The following is a 23,472-nucleotide window of genomic DNA, read 5'->3' on the forward strand; positions in this document are numbered from 1 at the left end:
CTCATCAGGATTAGATGTTAAGAAATGTCTGGGTAAATGATAGGGAAAGTCTGGGAACTGTGAATGTTGATACACATGGCCCCTAAATTCTCAGTGCCATGGAGAGAACAGTTAACCTTTTAATCACTAATACTTTTTGGCTAAAGTCTTTTGGGGATAGTTCCTTTCAGAACATATCTCCATCTTTATGACATAATTTAATGGGAAAATAGGATTTTCAGTTTTTTGGTCCAAATTTGCGGGGACATAACTGTTTAATAAAGCAAGCAATAGCCAAGCCTTTCTTTCCTATCTCCAGGTTCTACAATCCTTTGCACAATGCACTTTCTTAATTGTTTTTAATATCATCGCTTTAATTCTGACAGACACCACAGATACTTCTGGGACTCAGGCCTACATACAAATAAACCAAAACAAGAAAGAAGGGAATATAGTTTGAAGTCCTAAAAGTCCCCCCCATGGGAGGAATTCAGCATGAAAAATTATTTGCCTGGCATCACATATCTCAAAATCTTGAAGGTGAATGCCTTTAGATGGAACTGTCTTTCGTGCCCTTCCTTGCCTGCCTGCCCCAAGGCATTTATGGATGCAGCCTTCCTAAAATCTCTGCTGATCAGAGGTTTCTGTTCTTTTCAGACAATAGTGCATTCTTTGAGAGAAAACCTCCCTTTCCACTGATAATTTTAGTCATCGAGAGATCTCTTTTTGGAGTCCTCTTCTCATTGTATGTGTGCTTCTTTTTCTTTTATGAGCTTCTCTTGAGCTAACTCATGGTCCACTCTACATATTTACCCAACTCTCATGAGTGGCATGTCAGGGAGGCAGCCAGGCTGCCATCTGCCTTATGTTGGATTAAATCTTATCAACCAGGAGCAGATGGCAGCCATATTGTTGTCTACCTAGCCATACGCAGAGAGACTAGGTATTGCAGCTTTAGTCCAAAAAGAAAAAGCCAAACCAAAACAAAACCCAAACAACTACAAGTTGTGAACTTCAATAGTAGAGAACAATAAAAAAAAAAAAAAAAAACCCTTCACCCTTCCTTCCTCCCCAAATCCTAGGGACACAGACAGGATCTGACCTTCAAATATATATTGGAACTTGTGCTGCTGAAGGCTGGCACTCATGGCCTCTTCAATGGCGCTGATGTCTTTGTTGAGCTTGACCACCAGAGGGTCATAATCCATACTTTCCACATTAGCCACGATGGCATAGTTCCCCTCCTTTGCAAGGGGGATGAGATAGTGGAAACAGTGAACCCTGAAAAAGGCAAAGATGCACAGAGCAGTTAGTAATACATTTTCCCGATGAAAACAATAATCTTTTTGGGACAGACCACCCAAATATTTATTTATTTATTTATTTTTTTTTAAAGATTTTTATTTATTTATTTGAGAGAGAGAATGAGATAGAGAGAGCATGAGAGGGTCAGACGGAGAAGCAGACTCCCTGCCGAGCAGGGAGCCCGATGTGGGACTCGATCCCGGGACTCCAGGATCATGACCTGAGCCGAAGGCAGTCGCTTAACCAACTGAGCCACCCAGGCGCCCCACCCAAATATTTAAAGCAGCAGTGGCCCCATAAATATTTACGTCCTCTTCCGCTTGTTCACTGGAAAGCCATCTAACGAAGAAGAGTGATCTGGATGGAGCAAGTCAGGTTCTGTGAGCCACGCTTGCTTAATCCAAACATCGGGGGTGAGGAATAAATGAGCTCTAAAATTCCTTTCAAAGACCGGATTACATGCCTGGTGTGAAAAGCATTTTATCTTTCAACAGATACTGTTGTAGCAAAAATGAGAGGCGCAGGTCACAGAGCTCGAAAGAGCTGGCTCTGGAAGGAGACTCCTTTGGTTTCAGTTCCCAATTCCAACAACTGCTGGCTGCGTGGCTTTAGGCGAGTTACTTTCTCTATGTCTCGGTTTCCTTACCTGTGCACCTGGGATGGCAACAACACTTACCTCATCAGGTGCTCTGAGGAGCTACTGAACGCCAAGCACCTGGCACAGGCCTGCACGGAGCAAGTGCCCAGCAAGCGTTGGCTATCATCACTATTACTGTAATTCATCTGTTACTTAAGTAAAACACCAAAATAAATTTACTTATTTATTTAAAAATAAAATTGTGCTGGGCCTTAGGAATGTGAGACATGATTTGTGCCCTGGAAGACTCCACACAGCTTAGTGGGGCAGGCCAAAAAAAAAAAAAAAAAAGACCAAAAGAAGGCAGTGTCTCACTCAGAAGCACATGTACCAGAGAACCATGGAAGTCTGCCATGGGGTGTCACAACACAGGGTGACACTTAAGTAAATAAGATGATTTGAATGAGCTTGAGGAAGGAGGGCATTCCTGTGTTGACATGATCTCAGTCATTCTGACCGTGCACACTTTTTAGGTTCTTTTTGGTAGTTATTGGTAACTGCCAAAGAAGTCTGAGATGGGTAAGGATTGGCTACTCCATAATCTTGGTGTTAAGCTGTAACAAAAGCAAGTTTCAGTCCAAATAATTCTACCACACACACAGGCATTTTTAAAAAAACAAAAACAAAAACAAAATCCTCCATCCATTGGCAGACATAGTTCAAATAGGCTGTACTATAAACTCAGTGAAGTCTTAATTATTGTTTTAGGTGCTCTGTCTGATCATGTCATGGAAGGTTCACTAGAGGTAGACAGGAAGACATTCAGAGTCAAAACTCTGTTACCCTTACAGTCTGTACCAGGTAATAGGAAATATTCCTAAACAAAAGGCTGCAAAAGTCTTGGGCATTAGCCCTGATGATGTATCTTCAGGCTTGACTATCATCTTTCTTTTTTTAAGTAAGGTTTATTGAGAAATAATTTATAAATAGCAAAATTCACCCTTTTCAGTGTATAGTTCTATGAGCTTTGACAAATCCACGCAGTGTATAATCACCACTATAATCAAATTATAGAATAATATCATCACCCCCAGAATTCCCTTGAGCCTCTTTGCAGTCAACCTCTACCCATACCCTAAGGATCTGGCAACCACTGATTTATATATGCTTCCTATACTTTTGTCTTGTCCGAGTGCCATATAAATGGAATCATATAGTATGTAGCTTTTGGAGTTTGGCTTCTTTCACTCTGCTTAGGGCATTTGTGATTTACTCATGTTGTGTTTGTTCCTTGTTACTGATCAGCAGATTCCTGCCGTATGGAGATACTACAATTTAACCATTCACCAGTTGACATCTGGGTTGTTTCTAGTTTTGGGTGATTATAAATAAAGCTGCGTCATGTACAGGTTTTTGTGTAAATATAAATATAAATTTTCATTTGTCATGGGTAAAAGTGGAATTGCTGGGTCATATAGTAAGTATATTTTAATTTTATAAGAAACCGTCAAACAGTTTTCCAAAGGAGCTACGTACGCCATTTTGCTTTCCTATCCACAACGTACAAGAGTTCTGGTTGCTGTGCAGCCTCACCAGCACTTACTGCTGTCAGTTTTTTTAAAAGGTTTTATTTATTCATTTTTAAAGAGAGAGAGCTCAAGGGGAGGAGCAGAGGGGGAAGGAGAGGTACAAGCAGACTCCAAGCTGAACATGGAGCGCGATGTGGGGCTTGATCTCATGACCCTGAGATCACGACCTGAGCTGAAATCAAGAGTAGGACACTTAACCGACTGAGTCACCCAGGCGCCCCCAAATTGTAAGACATTTTAAGCACACATCATGATTTGATTTGATATACATATATCGTGTGGAAGGATTCCCCCAATCTAGTTACTTAACACGTCCGTCACATATTTATCCTTTTTTTTTTAAAATGAGAACATTTAAGTTCTACTCTTTTAGCATCTTAGCAAATTTCGATTATATGATATAGTGTTATCAACCAAAGTCATCATGTTTTATATTAGATTCCGAGGCCTTATTCAAATCTTATAGCTGAAAGTTTGTACCTTTACCAACCTCTGTTTCTCCCAACCCCCAGCCACTACTTTTCTATTCTGTGTTTCTATGATTTTGACTTTTTTTGTTTTTAGATTCTGCATATAAGTGATATCACGCAGTATTTGTCTTTGTCAGACTTACTTCACTTAGCATAAAGTCTTCAAGCGTTTGTTAGTTTAAAAAAATTATTTTTAGTCATTCTAACAGATGTATAGTGGTATCCCATTGTGGTTTTAATTCTCATTTTCCTAATAATGAGAATTATTAATTCATTAATTATCTCATCAAATTATTAATGATGGTGGGCATATTTTCATGTGCTTATTTGCCATCCATATACCTTTGTGTTCATAATTCTTGCCCTATATATATATATTTTTAAAGATTTTATTTATTTATTTGACAGAGAGAGACACAGCGAGAGAGGGAACACAAGCAGGGGGAGTGGGAGAGGGAGAAGCAAGCTTTCCGCTGAGCAGGGAGCCCAATGTGGGGCTCGATCCCAGGACCCTGGGATCATGACCTGAGCCGAGGGCAGACGCTTAACGACTGAGCCACCCAGGCGCCCCTTGCCCAATATTTTTATTGGGTTGTTTTCTTAAGTTTTGAGAGTTCTTTCTATGTTCTGGATACAAGTCCTTTATTAGATGTGCATTTTGCAAATATTTTCTCCCACTTTTTGGCTTGTCTTTTCATCTTAGTGATGTCTTTTGAAGAATGGTTTTTAATTTTGATGAACTTCAATTTATCATATTTTTCTTTTATGGATGGTGTTTTTGGGGTCATATGTAAGAAATCCTGGCCTAAACAATGTCACAAAGATTTTTTTCCTAAGTTTTCTCCTGGAAGTTTTAAGTTTTAGGTTTTATATTTAGATCGATGATTCAATTTTTTTAAATCTTTTTTTTTTTAAGATTTTATTTATTTATTTGAGAGAGAGAGTGCGCACACAAGTGGGTGGTGGGGAGGGGCAGAGGGAGAGGGAGAAGCAGACTCCTGGCTGAGCAGGGAGCCCGATGGGGCTCGATCCAGGACCCTGAGATCATGACCTAAAGGCAGATGCTTAACTGACTGAGACACCCAGGCGCCCTGATCCATTTTGAGCTAAGTTTTGTATAGGATGTGTTATATTCTTACAACCTGCTTATGCAGGGGAATCTAAAAATCTTGACAACCAGCTCATTTTCATTATGGGTGATCATCTAATAGCTGCATCAATTAATGACTAATTTCGCCAATAAAAATTCATACTGGCATTCCTGTGCTAACTGGCAAGGTGTATACTGTTAATCAAGACACCAGTAGCTGCACTGGTTGCAGCCCCCTCTGGAATGTGACCTTGCTGATAATCATGAAAGCTGACCAATCCTGGAGTGGGATTCACGACTAGGGAAACTGATTGCGACTGTGGCTGAAATTTAAACTGAGCAGCTCTTAGCTGAAAAGAAAATCAAGCCATCAATGCTAAAGTATTTTTATAGTAAATTACAGATGACATCACTCCAGACAAGGGGAAGACCATGTACAAAGGCATGAGGGTGTGAATGAAGGCTGGTTTTCAGGAATGACAAGTGGTTCCTTTTGGTACACACAGATCACATGTGAAGACAGGCATGAGGTGAGCTCGGGGAGATGGGCAGGAGGCAGGTCGTCATCAGCTTTGGAGGTCAACTACGGACTCTGGACTTTGAGAAGCCATAGGGGGCCTTAGGAGGATTTTAAGAGGTGAAAATGATATAATCAGATAGGAGCTTTGGCAAGATCATTCTAGCAGAGTGTAAAGGATGGACTGACGGCGAAGAATGGAAGCAACTGAAAGTAGAGAGACTACTTGGGACAGTCTCAGGAATTGGAGGTGAGCGCGTATAAGATCCTGAAGTGAGTGGCATGGAAGAGAAGTAAGACTACTTCAAGGTACTGTCTCCCTCTCCCAAAATGTTTAGAGAGGAAAAAGAAATTAAAGTAGTTACTGGCAAATGTCAAATTCAAAAAGTGTTTTCTTTTTTTTGGATTCTGGCATGTTGTTGCTGACCTTAACATGACTTTGGCATTAAGGTTTTCTGCAAATATTGCTGATTACACAGCAGGATGGGTGATTTTCAGAAAGTACACACTTCGGATCCCAACGGTGACAGGCGGTTGCCGTGGAACCCACTTAGAGCCCTCCTGATGGTGAGAGAAATCAGCTGATAAAGGTGACATTCCTGGCATCTTGGGACTCAAATGGCAACTTCATTTTCTTCTTCTAAAGTTCAAATAGGAAAAAACAAAACAAAACCAACCCTCAACAATTTTTGATGGTCTCACCATGTCTTTCATCTCTTGGGAGTGTCATTTGCCTTATGCTTCAAACTGTGGAAAGAGGCTGCTTGTTGGTTAAATGTGGCCTACAGTGACATGGGTAAAATGTCAAATGCTCTTTGGATGGGTCCTTCAACCTAGAACCTACTGGATTTGAGAACACTTCTTGGTTTGAACTTTAACAATGTTACAGAAAAATATGGGCTACAGACATGACGGTATTTTGGTGAATAAGATAAATTTTTGGCATTTGAAGTTGTTCTGGACTTCTTGCTAGCATTTCCCACTATTTTTTCCCCATTCATTTCTTTGTCTAGTCTATCTGTGCTATCTTATTCCAGTAGCTTCTGGGGTAAAAGTACCAGAGACAGTACCTAACCGGCCACTTCTTCATTGCACCAGCTCCTGAATGACAAGGCCTAAGTCCTAATTCTCTTTTATGGCAGGATGGGAACAAAACAAACACTAGGAGATTATGGTGACAAGGATGACGCTGGTTGTGCAGCCTCCGTACTTCCTAGATACATGGAGCGGACCGCTGTGTGAAAACAGAGTCTCCAAACCAACTCATTTCCTTTAAGAGCAACAGGTTTTGTTTGGACAAACAGCACTTATTTTGTCTGGGTTTGATTTCAAACCAGATAACTCTCAAGAAGCATTCAGGTTTTTATTGAGCACCTATTACTGAGCAAGACTGTTCCAGGTTCCGGGGCCGAGTAATAAACAAGGCACACCTGATTCCTGCCTTCTAGGAGCCAATGGTCTCTCCTATCGTCACCCACTGTGGATACGGGGCGTGCTCAGCACTCTCTTTACTTTGGCATTACTATAGTACAGTGTTACTGATGTTACTGATATGCTAGTGATGTGCTTTGTTCATTTTGTATTATCAACTGTATGAACACACACACACATACACACACACAAGTGCTTGTTACTGTGACAAGGAATGAATGAAGTATGTCAATATTCATTTCCTGAGCCATCCATGGAGCTCTCTGCCTAGTTTTATCTACCATACTTTAAAAGGAACAAAGACAGTATGGAGCATATTCATAAGAAAGCAACCTGAATGTTGAAACCATGTGATACGAGAAGGTGGGGGAATTTAATTTAGAAACAATAAACATGTTTAGTGCTTTTAGCGAAAGTCAAGGGAAGAAAATTCTGCATCCAGGACTCTAAAACTCAGTGCTTTTTGTTATTCATTCTTACAACGATCTTTTTCTGTGTTTAAATGATTGCTGAAGGAGATACAGCAATGGGTGTTATCGCAATGAATGGTTTCTTGTAAAGTTAATAAATAATGACTAAAGTATGTTCAGCATTAAGAATAGTACCGTCATGACATGCAAAAATAAAAAGGGCAGAATAGAGGTTAAAGATTTAAAAGACTTACTCAAAAGTGTTGAAAATCTCCCACTGGGAATTAACAACACTACAAGCGGCTAGTTCTGAATGTGGAACACTTTGTGTTCCCAACACAATCCATAGCATAAATTCCAGGATCTGTGATAGTAATTAATTTGGTGTGCCCTTGCTTTTCTGTGCAACCCGGGGAACAGAGGCATCAGAATGTTACTGATTTTTGCTTTTGTTTCTGTCTATTGCATTTATCTACTCAGAGAAATCACCTGATTTATTTCACTGTCAGCTTGTACGTAAACAGAAAACAAATCTAAAAATTATTGTAAAACAAATCAGGGAACATAGAGGAAGAGCCTTTCTTTCTGGACAGCTGCATGTAAGAAATATGATCAGAAATGAGGCTGAGTAAAACATTTCAAACATGCAATGCTTCTTCTCTTACTCTACTCACAAGCCGCTCACAAGCAATTAAGAAGTAACTTGTAGGACAAGATAATGAAGAACGAAAAGAGCACGAGGCATACACAAGAAATGACATCCACAATACATGATCAATGATGCTTTGCCTGAGCACACCTGAAAGATTTCCAAGTTCTAACTGGAGCCCAGACATGAACCAAAACCCTATTTACATTTTTAAAACCTCAATCTAGTGAAGACTCCAAAAGAAAAAACAAAATGCTCTCTGAACTTTAATGTCTCATGGCAATATAGAAGATGTATTCCTATACACTTTCTGATCTTGAATTTTCTGATCCTAAAGTTCTAAAAGTCTATATCCACCAGCTGTCTGTTTGACCTTGCTACCTAGAGGTCTAGTAAGCATCTCAAACTAACCGTCTCCAAGATGGAAGTCTTAATTTCCACCCCTCCCCCAACCCTTCTCCTCACGTAGACTTTCTCACCTCAGTTAAGGGCCCCAGCACCACAGAGTTACCCTGGCTCCAAAGCTAGTGGTTTTCCTGAGTGCTTTCTTTCGCGGCCGCCAGCCCCTGTGCCCAATACAACTGATCAACACATTTCATCAGCTCTACTTTTGGAATATATCTCAAACCAACTCTTCTCACATGTCCACCCTCTGCCACTCTGGTGCTCATAACTGGTCTCAACGGTCACTAGGCTTCCATTCACATGCCTTCTTACAATTCCTTTTCCAAACAACAGCTAAAGTGCTCTTTTAAAAATGAAAATGAGGGGCGCCTGGGTGGCTCAGTCAGTTAAGTGTCTGCCTTAGACTACGGTCATGATCCCAGGGTTCTGGGATTGAGCCCTGCATCGGGCAGCTAAGCTGGGAGTCTGCATCTTCCTCTCCCCCTGCTTGTGCTCTCTCTGTCAAATAAATAAATAAAATCTTAAAAAAAAATGAAAATGAATATGAATGAATGAGTGAATGGATGGATGAAGCTCTCTCCCTTGCTTAAAACCTTTCTATGTCTTCTCAATGCCCTTAGAATGAAATCTGAACTAGTCGCTTGGTCTGCGGGTCACGATAATGTGCCAGGCTTCACGACCACACATGGTCAGGCCCCAGCCTGCCTCTTTCCGTATCCTGGCACTCCTCCTCACCTCCTTGTTCACAGTGCTCCAGTCACCCTGACTCTCCTCCATTCCTCAACACTGCCAAGCTTGATTGTCTCGGGACCTTGGTGTGTTGCCCTCTCTGTCTGAAATTCTCTTCTTCTAGGTCTTCGTACACATGGTTCCTTCTTGTTACCATGTCACATTTTCTTTGACCACACTATCTAAAAAACAAAAAAGCCAATACCCCTTTGTAGTCAACCCCAGCTACTCTCTGCCATGTCCAGAATGATAGCACTAGCCACGTGTGGCTATTGAGCACTGGAGATGGGACCAGTCTGAATTTCAATGTGCTGTAAGTGTAAAATATGCAGATTTGAAAGGCTTAGTACACAAAAAAATGCACAATAGCTCATCAGTAATTTTTACATTAGTTACATGCTGAAATGATAGTATTTTGGCGTTACTGGGTTAGATAAAATATATCATAATTTATGTGTTCCCTTCTACTTTTTCAAATGTGACTTAGAAAATTTCAATTATCTATATGGTTTGAATATATAGCTCACTTTATAGTTCTACTGGACAGCACTGCTTCATTTCATTATGTTATTTTATTTTGTTAGTTGTACTTATGTGAAATTATTTTTTTTGTTCATTCATTGGCTGTTTCCCCCCCATTAGAATGTAGCTCCACGAGAGCAGGGCCCTTGAGTCATTTTTTCACTGCTGTATCCCAATTCCTAGCACACTGCCTAGCACAAAGAGGGCACTCAGTAAATGTTTATTGAACGAACAAACGATTGAAAACTTCCCAGTCTTTTCTTTCTACCATTTCCATAGGTGTGATAAGAGAGGCCACCAAAGCTAAGAATGTTCTACACTTCAGGGGAAGGAACAAGAGTCCAAGAATATGGCATCTTTGCAACTGTTGTCCTGAATTATGATTTAACGTAATCTCTTCTTGGGTCTTAAGTTCTTGAAGGAAGGGGTCATGGCTCTTGCATCTGTATACTCCCTTACTGATTAGCAGGGTACGTTCGTAAAAACGTCAGTGACCATAAAGTCACCATAATCACAAAGCTACCACATTTTGAGCATTTATTTTGTGGCAGGCACTGTACTAATTATTTATTATATCATTTACAAACTCTGTAAGTTAGGAATTATTGTTTTATTTTTACAATGAGAAAACAGGATTATTAAAGGGAGATTAACTGACTTAAGGTGGCCTAGCTAGCTGGTAGAGACCTTCAAATCCAGATCATTCTGATGTCACAGGCCATGCAAACTCTGAATCACCATATTTACGATATAGCACGTGCTTAAAAACTTTTACAGTGATTAACACTAAAAATCACATTCAGTGTAAAAAAAAAAAAAAAGGACATCAATAATAGGAATCAAAAGTTACGGGGCTAGTCTTCAGAAAGAAGCAAGTGATAGATGACCCACTGTGCATTTCAATTGCAGTCTTGGGCTTGGCTGTGTCATACCTGACTTCCAGATGCAGGACAAGCAAGCAGCGGTCAGCCATATCCTGGAAAGATTTGGCAAGTTCACTCAGCGTCTGCATGATCTGCTCCGACACTGGGGGCAGATCCATGGTCACATGGCTCTCTTGAGCAGGAGACAGCACTGAAAGGAGAAGAAGAAAACACCAGTCACTGAACTAGATGCCTATAGGTTTGTTTGAAATGACATCTTACTTTGTTGCTCATCACGTTTTTACCAATTTGGCTAATGCTGGTGTAGGCAGCATTAGACGTCCAAGACATGGTAGACTATTTCTGTACTTGATTCAACACTGATTGTCTTCAACCAATTCACAGGTTAATAGAACAGAACCTCAGCTTTGGAAGCGACCTTAACAGGAATCCAGCCCGACCATGTGGTCTACACTTGCGTCTCTTGTACATCTTCCAGTGGTTGCTGTGCTTCTGCTTGCATACTCACATGAATGTTTGTGAAAGAAAACTCAATACCTCTTAAGGCAGCCTATTCCATCTCTGAAAGATGTGACCATCTATATCTACTGATATCTGTTGCCATTAATTTCTTTTTTTTTTTTTTTTAAGATTTTATTTATTTAGAGAGAGACATAGCGAGAGAGGGAACACAAGCAGTGGGAGTGGGAAAGGGAGAAGCAGGCTTCCCGCTGAGCAGGGAGCCTGATGCGGGGCTCGATCCCAGGACCCTGGGATCATGACCTGAGCTGAAGGCAGACGCTTAACGACTGAGCCACCCAGGTGCCCCACTGTTGCCATTAATTTCTAATCACTGTCTCTGATTCTAGCAGCTTTGCAATCATTCTCATATGTGTTAGCACTTCCAGTATTGAAGATATCATGTCTTTTGGCTTCCTTGAAGTCTTCCCTTTTCCAAGCTAACTAACCCCAGTTTTTCAGCTATTCATATAATCAGAGTGAATTATTTTACAATTCTCATAATTTGCCAACAAAACCATTCCAATTGTTCTCTGTCTCCCTTGAAATGTGGCACTCAGGGCCAAACATAATAAATACTACAGAGTAGGTCTGTGCTGTCTAGAGAGAATGATCAACTCCCTTGTTCTAGATGCTATGCTGCTTGCACATAAGCCTGAAATCTTGGAGGGGGAAGGGGGGTTAGAAGAGTGTGCTGTATTCTACTTTAACTCATACAGAGCTTACAGTCAGCTCAAAGCCCCCAAAGGTCTTTTTGGAAAATCTGACAGAGCTACCTTCTGTATCTCTACCAAGTAACTGATAAAATATTTAAGGCACTTGGACATTTTCTTCAGGAAAATACTGAATAGCAAAAATGTGAACTATATTTATATCTAGGCTTCTGTTGCATATCTAGTTCCCCACAATTTCTCAAAGATCACCAACACTTAATTTGGCAATTTCAAATTCTTTTAGGACTCTAGAATTTCCAAGACTGGCTTTGAATCCTGTCTCCACTACTTACTCATTATGTGACCAAGAGCTAAATGCTTAAATTATGTCTGCCTCAGTTTCTCACTGTAAAATGGAGATAACACTACCTACCCCATGGGGTTTTGGGGAGCATTAAATGGGTTAATGTGGGTAAAACACATAGAATAACATCATATCAACCTCACTTAATATTAATACAAATAATAAGCACTTATTATTATTCTTTAGCATGTGATTTGTCCAGGTTAAGAGTCTTAAGCTTAATTATAGCGACACGGTACTTAAAAGATAATTCCATCATCAGTATTTTTTGCTTTTCCACCTGGAAATTCTTCTGTCAGAGAATGCAGAGTCTTTTGGAAGAAGGGCACTTAGGGCACGTGAGATCTGGCTAAGCATCACTGACTAGCTCAGGAGGGGTTCACCTTGCAGGGTAGAGTCACAGGTGGCTGCAGCAGAGTCTACAGCCACAGGCTTTCAGAGCTGCATCTGTTTCTGGACTTTGCTAAGCCCAGGGAAGGGCCTAGAAAGACAGTCCAGCCTCATAAGGCCAAGTTCTCCTCTGGGAAACCAGGCTTGAATAAATTAAGATTTATGGCAAAGATTAAACAAAAACCAAACAAATTCGGGCCAAGGGAACTGATCTGTAAGGAAGAATGAAATGTAACAGGGGCGCCTGGGTGGCTCAGTTGGTTAAGCGACTGCCTTTGGCTCAGGTCATGATCCCGGGTCCTGGGATCGAGCCCTGCATCGGGCTCCCTGCTCAGCGGGAAGCCTGCTTCTCCCTCTCCCACTCCCCCTGCTTGTGTTCCCTCTCTCGCTGTCTCTCTCTCTCTGTCAAATAAATAAATACAATCTTAAAAAAAAAAAAAAAAAGAATGAAATGTAACAGTGTAGATTTAAAATTCCTACCAGCCTTGGCATCATTCAAGAGGCTCCCTAACTCCATTGGCAGGAGAGTGGATATGTGGCATGGCTCCCCCTCTCCGGGGTTAACACTGCCCAGCTTGTAGGATTGCAAGGCGAGATCACTGCCTTCATAATGTTTTCGTCTGGCAGGCCAGATGAAAGCAACTCTAAGTAACACTATTCTAATACTTCAAAGCATGTTAGAGCCCCTGGACTCTGCTGTTGAATGATACTGTGGTTTGAGAGCTCTTTATGTGCCAGTGATGAGGGGCAGAAATCAGCCCCGAAGACAGCAGACTCATGGCTTAAGGTTCAAAGTCATACCAATCTCCTAAACTCTATCAAAGACATTCTGGACAAATTCCACCGAGAAAGTTAAAAAAAAAAAAAAATCCGAGTTAATGGAAGATAAAGAGTCAAGATAAAACTTGGAATGAGTGAGGTAAAAGGAGGTTAGAAAAGTAGCACATTGCACATTTCGCTTGACTGTAATCTACAACAAAAACACAACATTTTAGTAAAGCAACATGAAAACTCATGCCCAGAGTTCTATTGAAAAGCCAGCCTGTGAATTCCTGAGGGCTCACTGAAATTTACAAAGTTTTCTTAACAAGAAGGAATATACTGAGCAAAAAAATGCTGAGCATGGCAAACAAATACAACACAAAACAATGGACTCTCTCTTAAATGTCAAATGGAAACCTACAAAAGAGCAATGCTGACAGAATTGGCTTGGGATACAGTCGAGATAGGAGGTTACTGGACACACACCTGCGCACATATCCTTTTAGAGGCTACGTGGTGGTTTATCACAGGGATTGCTCTTTGTATCAGCAAAGCCCACATCTACTGGACTTTAAAAATATTAGTACTTGATCATTTTATTAAGATACACACTTTGAGCTGTTCTGCTAATACTAGGGATGGGTCACATCAGATCATTCATAACATCCTGTTCCTCTTATAACCACTGTATGAAAGCAGTCATCTTTGAGACTCCTAGCTAACTAATCGTGGCAATGGAACTGCGGCTTTCTGTACTAAACTGATTGGTCTACAGGAGGATGCTGAAGCTTGCTCTCTGGGGCAGGCACTGCTTACTAGGTGAACCAACACGTATTTCCAATTCTCCCTTGCTCACGCTGCTACAGACTCCAGAAAGTTAAATGTTTGCATTCCCAGCCTTGCTCGTAGCGAGAGGAGGCCACGTGTCCCCATCTGCACAAAGATTCTTCTGTGGCAACTTGATCTAACCCCGGCTAATTCTGCAACTCATCTTTTGACAGGGAAACAAAAGTATGGATTGTTGCCGCTAAAATTTTCTGGATTTTAATCTCAAAAATGCCTTCAATATCACTTGCCCATCCTTCCCTAGTGCTTGGCTAGCTCCTTTTCCCCCTCTCAGCAACTTTCTCCAAATCATGTGCTTTGTCCTTCCTACTCTCTTGTCACTCCTCTCTTAAGGACCTCAGATTCTCATTAAGCCTTCAAAGGAATCATCAACACTTGCTTTCTCTGTGGTCTTGCCTTCTATTAACTCTTCCACATGCCATAATCCTTCTGCCTTCACCTCTTTATTAGAGCATATTCTAATCATCACCAATGATATCCTAATTGCCAAATCCAATGGGTGCTTTACAGTCCTAATCTCAGAAAGGCCCTCTGCTATGTTCAACATGACTGGCCATTTCCCTCTTAAAATTCCATTTTCTTTTGGCTCATATGGCACCCTACTCCTCTGGGTGTCCTTTAACCTCTCTGACATTGTTTTCATCATTTCCTTCCCCGGATCCTCTTCCTTTAGCCCACCCATAAGTGCTGGGGTTCCCAGAACTTTTTTCTCCATTGGTCTCCCTTACTTGTCATTCTGTATGTTCTCTTTGAGTGAGCTCATCCATCTTCATGGTTTTTGCTATTATCTAGGGATTGAGGACCTCTAAACTTCATTTGGTCAACCGTGCAAGCTAGTCTTACCTGTACATCCCACAGGCATCTCAAATGCAATGTGTTCTAAACTAAACTCATTATCTTCAGCATCTGCTCTTTATCCTGAATTCCCTCTGCATCAGTGGTGTAGCAATCTAGGAATCTCAGCTGCAAGCCTGAGAGTAATTTTTGAGCCTCTCCTTTCCCTCACTCTCCTTGGCAAAGACTAATTTCTGCCAATTTCATTTCCTAAATGTCTCTTAATATCTTTTGTCTTTTCTGGATCTGCTGTGACTTTCTTGGTTTAGCCCTCATCTCTGCCATGAACTACTGCAAGAGGAGGCCTCATGCCTGGCCCCTACCTTAATCCAATCCTCCATATTCAGCTCATTAAATGAGTTAGAGAGTCAGAGTTATTTATCAAAAACATAGATGAGACTTTGTTAATTTCTTGTAAAAATAACATCAGTGGTTCCCATTGCTTATGCACTGAAGTCCAAGCTCCTTAGCAAGGCTTTCCATGATTTTTGGTTTCTGTCCAACACTGCAGTTTTTCTCCATTTCCCACCATTTTCTCCTTCCTCTCCAACTTCTCTCCTTTCCCTTCCTGGCCCATCAATCTGACACCTTTTTAAAGCAGATTCCCTAAACATATCCTGCTGTTTCAGGATTCTATATCTTGGATGGTTTTTAATCCTCTTTCTAAGCTATTCATGCTTTCTGGCTCAGAAAGTGTTTCCTGATTCTCCAGGCTGGGTCATTGGCATCTCTGGGTTTGTTTGTTTGTTTTCCCCACACAATTCTATTACAGTAGTTACCATATTCCATTGACATCCGTTTATCAGTACATCTTCCTACAGATCATTAGCTCCGTCAGGGCAGGGATTATCTATATATCTATATCTATCTATATTGGTTGGAAGCATACAGGAGTTCCATCAATGCTTTTTTATTAAACAGAACAAATGATTTAATTAACCAATGTGACAAGACAAATAATTCACATAATAACAGACTGATGAAAATCAGGAACAAGAAGGCACAGCTTGCCATTTCCAGCTGTAACTTTTCCCTTAGCTTCTTGAGTACATTCTGGGGACAGAGTGGGGATATGGAAGTAGTTCATTATAGCTGGTTTTCTGGGCTGTTCAGGAATCTTGCAGAAGTAGAGTCTAAAGGAATTCCGGTCAATCCCTACAGCCCCAGCACTTTCGTTATAAATTGTGTTGCCTTTAGAAGCCACTTTAATTTCATGAGTCCACCTTGTGGCAACCAAGCCTTGGGGGGTCCTCTCTTTTCCAAAGACATAAAATCCCTGGCATATCAAATAACCAGTATCTTTCAAGGAAAGCCAACATACTGTCATGGAGAAGCAATCAGCCTAGGACATTAGGATGTCTCAAGTGGTTCCACATCCTAATATTAACCAGACTGAAATGTGTTTAAGTCTTAAAATTAGTCAAAATTGGACTCATTCAGACCCAGAAGAGCATCTGTTTTCAAGGATGCAGCTGCTACACTTTCAATGGCAACTTACTGTGACTTCTTTAATTGATTCATAGGAGGATGTCCTTGTGCATCTGCAATATTATCTAAAATTGTTACAATATTAGCTTAGACTGGTATCAGCTGTCAGCAAAGTGATAAATTGAAAAGGGAAAGCTGGTTATCATGGCAGAAAAAGAAAGGTTAACTGTGAATTCAAACTTTTGAGAAGATGGAAAAAAGACAATGAAGAATGATCTCATGAGATTTTCTCACTTGAAAACATTTTAGAAGATCAAATTTTGGTACAATCATTATTTCTGACTCTTCTTGCTATTTGTACAGAGAAATGACAGACACCACATAATGATGTCTGCTTGAACCTGGGATAAATTTATTTAATTTCCAATCTTCAGTTTTCCTATTTAGAAAATTGGGCTAATAGCATCTTCCTAACTCCCAGAGCAGTGTGTTATTAGGTTCTGCAAATAATTTCGAGATCCTTCGATGTTGTTACATGGCTGACATTTTTTTAAAAATAGGAATGCTGATTAGGCCTGTGACATTAAGAACTTGAGGGGCTTACAGAGTCAGAGGGGGCTGGGACAGGAGACCGTCCTCCTAACTCTTCCCTCTCCCTAAATGCCTGCGGGATGTGCTACTACCGAGCCCAGCACTGGGGAAGGACTGAAGGGCGTCAGACACTCTAACGCTGCGGGTCCAAGTGTGGTTCAAGCGGTTCAATGCCGGCTAGCTCTGTCCTCGGTCTTCTCAATTTCCCTGTACCACCATCCCTACCTTTTACTCATGCCCTGGAATTATCTGCAAACCTATATAAGCTAACCGGCCCTGACCCCAGTGCTTTGTACACAGTAGTCACTTTGTAAGTGTTTCTTAAATAAATCACTTATCTATTTTTGAAACAGAGTGGCTTCTAGAAGCGGGGGTGATCTTCACATGCTAGAGGCTCTACTGTCTTCATAGTATTGAATTTGAATTATTTATTTATTTATTTATTTGACAGAAAGAGAGAGAGAGCACATGCAGGTGGAGCAGCAGACAGAGGGAGAAGCAGCCTCCCCACTGAGCAGGGAGCCCGATGAGGGACTCAGTCCCAGGACCCTGGGATCATGACCTGAGCCGAAGGCAGGCACTTAACTGACAAAGCCACCCCGGCGCCCCGAATTAGAATTTTCTTAGGATAGAGGTGTCCTTTCATTTCCTTTTTTTTTTTTTTTTTAAAGATTTATTTATTTATTTGACAGAGAGAGACACAGCGGGAGAGGGAACACAAGCAGGGGGAGTGGGGGAGGGAGAAGCAGGCTTCCCGCCAAGCCGGGAGCCCGATGTAGGGCTTGATCCCAGGACCCTGGGACCATGACCTGAGCGGAAGGCAGATGCTTAACGACTGAGCCACCCAGGCGCCCTGGTGTCCTTTCCTTCTTAAGTCAATTACTCCAAACTCAAGTTTCATGGTGACTCTTTTTGATCATTCTTTCTTTCTCCTGAGACACATTTTTAAAAAAATTTTTATTGTTATGTTAATCGCCATACATTACATCTTTAGTTTTAGATGTAGTGTTCCATGATTCATTGTTTGTGCATAACACCCAGTGCTCCATGCAGAACGTGCCCTCCCTAATACCCATCACCAGGCTAACCCATCCTCCCACCCCCCTCCCCTCTAGAACCCTGTTTGTTTTTCAGAGTCCATCGTCTCTCATGGTTTGCTGAGACACATTTTTAACCCCTCACTGTTCTTTGCCACTAGCTTTCCGCACTGTCATTTATTTATTTAGCAAGTCATGTATTTTGTCACCCCTTCCCACCCGCCGAACAATCTAGAACCTAGTCTAAACTTCTTCTGCTATGCTTCTATATAAGGACCAGCCCTACGTAAGAAACATGTTTGGTAGATTCCCTTCAGTTTGCTTCCTATTTCAGAAGCAATGGCTCTTCTGCCCCTAAATAATACCTAGTTCTTTTCAGTCCAGATTTCCTTTTCATTGCTGCTTCTGGAAGGAAGCTCTCTTTTGTCTACTCTTACAGGGAAGAAGGATAAATGGAAGGGATTTTTTTTAAAAAATTGGGGTGGTTAAAAACGGAAGAAATTCATTATCAGGAAGGACAAAAGATTAAGAATGGAGGAATTGGAGCACAAAGTGAATGTGTCTTACTTACGTTTGCTTTTCTAGGGTCTAATTACCTAACTGATATATATTTATGGTAAAAAAAATGTCTCCAGTGGGTACAGGAGGCAAAGGCCTACTTTCTTGTCTGTGCTATCGTTTGTTATTTAAACGATCACGTGTTACACCTTTTCCTCCGTTAGCCACAGACTTACGGGCAATGGAACTTCATGTCCTTTGGAACATCTCTCTTTCAACCCTTTCTCCCTCCCTTCTGAAATGTCTTATATTACCCTAACTGCAGGCAGTGATGCTTTGGGGGAGAAAAGGTGTGTTTCTCCCACTCACTGCCCAGCCTAATGACACAGATGTTCAGTAACATTTGTTTAAGAATGTGGTATTATAAGGCAAAAAAATAAAATAAAGACCAACGATCAAACCTTTATAAAGAACTCAGTTTTAAGGATGCTGCTTAAGAGTAATTTTCATCTCTGTGAAACCATACTCTTTCCAGCTGCTTCCCAGAGGACTAGAACTTACTCTCTCGCTGATTATTACCCCTAGAGCACAGTTCTTAACAACTGTCAGACTCATCGTCCTCATGTGTCTCCTCAGAGAGTTGCTGTGAGGACCAAATGGGGAGCACGGCCCCTCCCACGGTGCCTGCCACAAAGCTAGGACCATCCTTTGAACTCCAGTAACACTAGGCCTCCCTCTTCCTTTTCCAGTCTTGGCACGGCTCACTTCATGCTGTAGAGAGTCCCCAGTAGCTTGTGAGATCTGTGAGAACAAAAGCCATAACCTACTCTTCCTGGCATCTCTCACAGTCCACCTCTTCCTTACACTCAGCAGTAATGCCTGTTGCATTGAATCGGCAGGTTAAAGACAAATCAAAGAATTCTGTATCTTTTTCTTTTCATTATAGCTCCACAGTGCCTTTAACCTAATGTCTTCCAAATAGCTTATTAGCTTGGAACATTATTCTGTTTCAGGGTAAGAAACTGAACCGACAGAAGGCCCATGAGTGAAACTGAAGAATTATTCCAAATATTGACCTATCGAGAGAAAACAAGGGAGATCCATGTAAGGCTCATGGTGAAGAGCAAAACAAAAATAAGAACCAAGATAAAAAAAAAAAAAAAGAAAGGACTGTTGTTCCCTTAGGCTACCACAGGATAAGAGGCCAATTCTGAGCCACCAGGATAAACTACACACCGCAGTGTTGTACAGGGCAGCTCACACCTAGTAACTCACGAAACAGTGCTTGACGGTAACAAGCCTGAGCAAGCCCCGGGTCCTCCAAGACGGTGAGCTTTAGACTCGACTTCTATACAGTGTAAACCAGCCCAGACACACTGGTTTTTACACCTTGTGAGTGACAGGACAGACCTCAGTCCCCTTCGGTCCTGGGGGGAGACATTAAGATTGATTTTTCCTTTATTCCGAATAATCCTCCCTGAGGCCTGGTAAAAACCTAATCATCTACTAAAAAGGCGTGTGGTGTGGCCAATTCAGCTCCTGCCGGATATGAAAGAGAAATGGAGGAAAAGCTAATGAACAGCTCCTGTCCTTGTGCTGAAAGGCACTATTGTGGGACTCTATTAGATTTCCGTGGACTTTGTAAGCCTTTTGTGTTTCTGTAAAGCCCTGCATCAAAAAAGCATCTTAAGGTGTTAACAAATACTTAGCCAGATAGTTTACGTGAGTAAGCGACACAGATTTAAGTTTCAAGAGAATTTCAGAGGCAAAAATATTATGTGGCAAGGAGAGAACATTTATTCATGTGTCAACAGGATCCTTCCAGCTTTAGGATTTGTAAATCTTCCAAAGAGCTTGTGGGGATGGCTTGTTCACCGTGTAAATTTGAGACATGAGGTCCATTTGCAAATGGTGAGACTGAACCAAACAGAAATAAAGCATGCTTCCTGACAGGACACGGCGAACAGCTACCACACGTGGAGACAGAGCTGAGGGAGTTAAATGGAAAGCCCTTTCTGGGGTCTCTCTTGCATGTGACTTCTCCCATCGGCCTTTTTTCCTATGACATTCCTCTACAGGCAGCTGCATCGTTCATACATTTGGACTTGGGGTAAAAAATAATCATCTTCTCAACCTACAGCAGGTACAACTTCCACTTTTATCATCTTACCTACCTCACAGGAGTCTGATGATTCAGTGAGAAAATACACAAAGGCTCAGAACAGTGTTTGACACACAAGTCCTTAATACATGGCAACTACTATTACCATCACAACAACTACTAATACTATTACTATTATTTATTCAATATTGATGTACTGAATGAATAAATAGCAAACCCCAGGATCCCTCTCCTCCATCCATAGCTTTGAGTAGGCTTTGGAACAATTAGACTAGCTTTCTACAGTGAATTGGCAAAACCTGATGAGCTTTTATTAGTGCAGAACAAAACAGGTAGAATCCTAGAAGCACTGGTCACTCTGATCCTATCGCTGTGAGGACAACACATAAACAACGGACTTATCTGGAAGCCAGAGCGGACAGTGCCACCAAGCACACAGACCAGCACCGAGACTAGCCGTGTCGTCCGTGACGGCTCCCTCTGAAGCATGCTGGAAGTAAGAAACACAGAGAGGATGAACCTGCTAACACACAGTACAGGATTTGCAGGTGTAAATTTTGCCGAGAGAATCTCTCCTCAGTGAGGACAAGGGTGGCCACTTCTCCAGCGCGCAGTAAAGATAACAGTGAACTAAGTACCTCCCCTTTAATCTCTCTCGTGTCAGATTTTGCTTCTGTAGGCTAAATGGATGAGCTGGTGCCACACACATATTGACTAATGCCTTGTGAAGGTTAATATACAGCCGTATTTCTGTCTCTATACATTAGTAACACATGAATACTGTTCTCACACACATTCCAGCCTTGCCATATAATCCCTAGAATAATTAACAATCATATAGATGCTTCCAGAATCAACTGTCCTAAATATCAAAAGATTCATAATCTGTTTTTATGCCAGTTAAGGGTAAGCTACGGAGAGAAGCAATCATTTATCTACCAAGTGATTATATAATCTGAGGATACGTATTAACCTCACTCGAAATCTAAGTAACTTTCTCTAAGTAGAAGGACATACGTGTTCTTATAGTAACTATGAACCCCACATTTTCTTTTTTTTTTTTTTTTTTTTTAAAGATTTTATTTATTTATTTGAGAGAGAGAGAATGAGAGACAACACATGAGAGGGGGGAGGGTCAGAGGCAGAAGCAGACTCCCTGCCGAGCAGGGAGCCCGATGCGGAACCCCACATTTTCTACCGTTACATAACAACATTTCTCTTGGACTGACCAAGTTTAGACTCAGAAAGTGGTGGCTAAATTCTGACTCAACCACATACTAACTGAATAACCTTGGGCAAAATTACAAAGACCTTGAACTGGGGTGATACCAGTTTCAGCCTCAGAGGGTCATCGTGAGGATTCAGGGTATAGAGAGCACATAAAGTATCTAGAACGATGCATGGCACATAGTAAGTGCTCAGTAAATCTCAGTTACTATTGCTGGACCCCTTGCTGGGAACTCTGGAAGACTGGGACTCTTAGACTCATCTCCTTAGTCATCAAAACACCTTGCAAAACACCGGCGAGCTGTGGGCTTAGTTGTTCATGTGGCTAAGGGACAGAAAGAAACCAATGTAGTAAGACATTTACATGTGTAAACTCCTGACATTCTGGACCTTAAAATAAGGAATCACAAAAGTAAGAGAACACTACAGAAATCCAGCAATGTTCGAAGCAGTTTAGGCAAATGGGAGAAAAAGGGACTACAAGTGGCAGGTTTAAATTTTACCTTTTCATCTACAAAGCGAGAAGGACTTTCTCCCAAGTTGTCAATTCAATAAAAGAGGTGGCACTTCAGGCAGGCACGAGGAAGTGGAGCTTGCCGGGGAAGCAAGGAAGGACACCCGGAAGCAGCTTGGGAGGAGATAGAGTAGGTGTTTCTCATGTTATTTTGAGGGAGGAATGACAGGGAACTTTCTTTTCAAGGAAAGGATGTCTGTAGTGCTTGGTTCTTGAGCAAAGTGAACTTAGGCGTTATCTTAGGAATTCAAAAGGATATTCCACAAAGCTTGGAAATTGTGCTTTTGAGAGATCAGGTCTGCCTTACTCACGCAGGGCTCGGAAGGTCGGATTTGTATTCTGAATCAGCATTTACTTCACGGTCACAGATTCCTTTGCCCTGGCCAAAGGCACGATGAGGGGAGAGGAGACGAAATGCACATGGGTGCGTGTCCATGTGGTACAGCTAAGCGAGTAGTGATCAGGAATCTATAGAGCCCTAACATTCTGACCTGAAGTGATCAAAACTGTTATTTTCACCTGAAGAGCCAGAAACCCTGTTATAAATTATTTCCATATGCACATAAAGACACTGACAAGTCAGCTCTTCTGTGGAGGCTTAAAACAGCTGAAGGGGGCTTATTTTGGAAAGATGTTTTTTATCTTTACTACCAGAGAGAGGCTTATCATTTTATTTTTTCTTGGGAATATGTTCCCCTTGATATTATTGTAGAAAGTGAGATGAGAAAATACACTTGTGTCCTGGTCCGCGGTCAACTCGGCATCATCCCCAACTCCTTTCCTGGAAGCTCAGGAACGAATTGTATTTTCCAACTGCTTGCCGGCAGGGTTTTGGGTTTAGCCCCTGCCAGCAAGAGGCACTCCCAAAAGATGTGGAAGGCAAAGAGAGAGGGAAGACATGCTCCTCCTCTTGCACTGGTAGAAAGATGCTCAGGCAGATGGCAAATAAGAGGGCTGCAGCTGTTTGCAGGAGAGCTCGGCGACAGCTGCTTCCTCCCAGCAGTTGGTGAAACCTCTGGTGCCTTCCCTCTATGTCCCCGTTTCCTGCAAGCCGGCATCTACTTTCCTTGCTCTTTGCTTCCTTCCAGCTGTTTTCTAAGCTTTTAAAGCCCTTTTAAAAACACCTAATTCCTTGTATTAAATTCTCTCTT

General features: G+C 41.5%; 1 protein-coding gene across 1 annotated transcript in view; it reads right to left on the reverse strand.

The window, feature by feature from the left end:
- The window catches only part of EXOC4 (exocyst complex component 4), a 731,914-nt gene that overhangs the window by 55,484 nt on the left and 652,958 nt on the right, over positions 1-23,472 (reverse strand). Inside the window, exons 15-16 of the mRNA XM_032401540.1 lie at positions 10,606-10,747; positions 1,082-1,260 (exon numbers count right to left, since the gene is read on the reverse strand). Coding sequence (XP_032257431.1) covers positions 1,082-1,260; positions 10,606-10,747 — 321 coding nt within the window. The remainder of the gene's footprint in view (positions 1-1,081; positions 1,261-10,605; positions 10,748-23,472) is intronic.

This window comes from Phoca vitulina, unplaced genomic scaffold (genome assembly GCF_004348235.1).
Source record: "Phoca vitulina isolate PV1807 unplaced genomic scaffold, GSC_HSeal_1.0 scaffold4, whole genome shotgun sequence".
NCBI classification, from domain to species: Eukaryota; Metazoa; Chordata; class Mammalia; order Carnivora; family Phocidae; genus Phoca; species Phoca vitulina.